This window comes from Pteropus vampyrus, unplaced genomic scaffold, assembly GCF_000151845.1.
Source record: "Pteropus vampyrus isolate Shadow unplaced genomic scaffold, Pvam_2.0 Scaffold552, whole genome shotgun sequence".
NCBI classification, from domain to species: domain Eukaryota; kingdom Metazoa; phylum Chordata; class Mammalia; order Chiroptera; family Pteropodidae; genus Pteropus; species Pteropus vampyrus.
The window spans coordinates 9643-12009 of record NW_011889333.1 but is presented as its reverse complement, the minus strand read 5'-3'; the positions used below and the strand labels follow the sequence as shown (position 1 = coordinate 12009).

The following is a 2367-nucleotide window of genomic DNA, read 5'->3' as shown; positions in this document are numbered from 1 at the left end:
TGATTTTGTAGTCACCCTGAGCAAAGATGACTAATCTGGGCATAAAAGTATCACTGTATTCCAGAATATTTTTGAAAGTACAGTTCTTTAAAGAACCACAAGGGGTCAGGCTGATACTAAACATTGGCATCCAAGTTTCTAGTAGTCTCTGGAAGCTGGACTGAGGAATTTAAGTAGAGGCTCTTTTTAAATCCAACACCAATGTAAAAACCACTAAAACAAAACAAACAAACAAAAACCTAACTAAAATAGGGTAAGAAATAATGGTCTCCAAAAATTCAAGAATGTGATACAATTTACATTGTTAGTGTTTATAATAGCAATCTTCCACATGATACTTGAAATTTTACAGTGTTTTCAAAGGACTTATGGTTACAACAACCCTAAGATATAGACATTTCCAGCCCGCAGTTAAAGACGAAGAAATTTAAACTCAGCAGTTTGCGCAAAGTAATGCAGGTAATAAGCGGGAGAATCAAAATTTAAATCCTAGTCAGTCTAATTCCATCTACAGGACAATCCCCTAACATTACACAGCACTGGGGCCTTTTAAATAGATGCAGGGAGATTTCAGCTCTCCTAGGACTCCTACATGTCGCATGGAAGAAACCAAAGGACAGATTATCCTATCGCCCTTGGTCTAAACTCCCTTTAATGTCCCCCAAGGAACTAGTTGTTTGGATTCTATTTAAAGGAGAACAAAATAAAAATATAAAAGAGAGGAGGAAATTTAGGCAGAGGAAAAACATGACATTTAGAAATCTTAGCCGACTTTTCAGGTTGTGAGAGCTGTGTTTTCTTTCTAGTCTCAACTCTGAAATTCCCCTCCCTCGCTCTCTGCCTCACAGAAAGGATTTCTGGCTGACTGTGCAGTCATTTTTCACCTTTCCCAACATCTGGAGCTCTCGGAGAGTGACCCCTTTCTGTCCTCAGTCACCACGCTAAAATTTCTCACACGGAGAGGGAAGAGGGGCCTCTAGATATAAAAGAAAGAAGCATTTGGGCAGTAGTTATGTCTCCCATCCAATTGCAGAACTAAGCGCTTAGCTTTATTCAAGCCACTTCACTGAAAGAAGTCACTGCTAAATTTTGTATTATCAAAGTCGGAAGGGGCCTTCGAGGCCGTCTAGTCCAACGGTACTTAACATTTTGTATGAGCTACAGACACCTTCCAAGATGTGGTAAGAGCTACTAGAGCAGGTCTACAATAAGAAGCTTATTTTCTGCACACTTAGTCAAAGACTATTGCAAATATCCCACACTGGCTTTTTATGTCTTATATGACGACATTCGATCCTTATAACAACCCTGGGAATGAAGCATGACAACAATTGTTTTTTAAAAGTTTTGGTTAAGAAAATTGAGGCGCAGATATTGAGTGTGCTTGTTTGCAATGACACAACCAGCGAATGGAAGAACGAGGCTTGTAACATGGTTCTCCAGCTTACTCCAGGGATCCTGGAAGGACTCTGCAATTTAGAAGTATGAAGTGTATCCACGTTCTAAGAAAGTTTGTTTATATACCATTTGATTGATTTGGTTTCGTTTCTTGAAATCCTTTGCTCTTCCTAGTGTCATTCCCAGGGGGCAGTGGAAGGGGAAAAGTGGGTTTGGAGAGAGGGGTGGTGTCTAGAAGCTCTCAAAGTGAATGCCCTTCCCAAGTGCCACTTCCATATCTGCTTTCTAAAGGACAAAAGAGGCTGTATCACAAGATCAGAGGGCCGATTGCCAGGGAAAGGTGGCCTGGGAATGCGTCTCTTTCAAGTAAGAGACTTTCTTGTTTCTTTTCCTTACTGACGTGACTCTAGGGATACACATTTCTCTGACTGAGATGCTCTTTTCTCAGCTTCCACGTTGCCTGTGCTTTTCCCACTGTGGTACTGACTACATATCGTGCTGTAATTATCTATGTTCTTCTCCACTTTTCTAACGCAAATAAGACGGTCAACTTACTGAGACAGTGTTTATAACTGATTCCTCTTTGTATCACCATGTCTTCCAAATATTAGCTACATTGGCTGCTTGTGGAATAAATGAAAATATCAATGTTGAGTCTGTGATTTACAGTCCGTTCTTGACTCAAGCACATAATTGCAAATATATATATTAATGACTTAAGTATAAAATACATTCACTTTTAAGAAAAAAAGTATCTTATGGTTTATCATACCCTAAAGATTTTCTAGCCTTGTTTCTATTTGGGGACCTAAAGGAAAGATTGTGTCTCAGAAGTAGTATGAAAGAAAGTAGTTGTCTTTAAGAGCAATAGGAAAAGGTAGGATTGTAGATAAAACTATAAATAGCGTAGATAGCTCCTATTCAACGAAGCCCTAAGAAGATCCCTGGTAAGCACCAAACTACATAACT

The 2367-nt window shown here is 39.2% G+C and overlaps 1 protein-coding gene across 1 annotated transcript in view; it reads left to right on the top strand.

Annotated features, from left to right (window-relative positions):
- The window catches only part of LOC105308125 (serine protease inhibitor Kazal-type 6), a 14603-nt gene that overhangs the window by 7572 nt on the left and 4664 nt on the right, over positions 1–2367 (top strand). The window contains exon 3 of the mRNA XM_023525344.1: positions 1690–1764. Coding sequence (XP_023381112.1) covers positions 1690–1764 — 75 coding nt within the window. The remainder of the gene's footprint in view (positions 1–1689; positions 1765–2367) is intronic.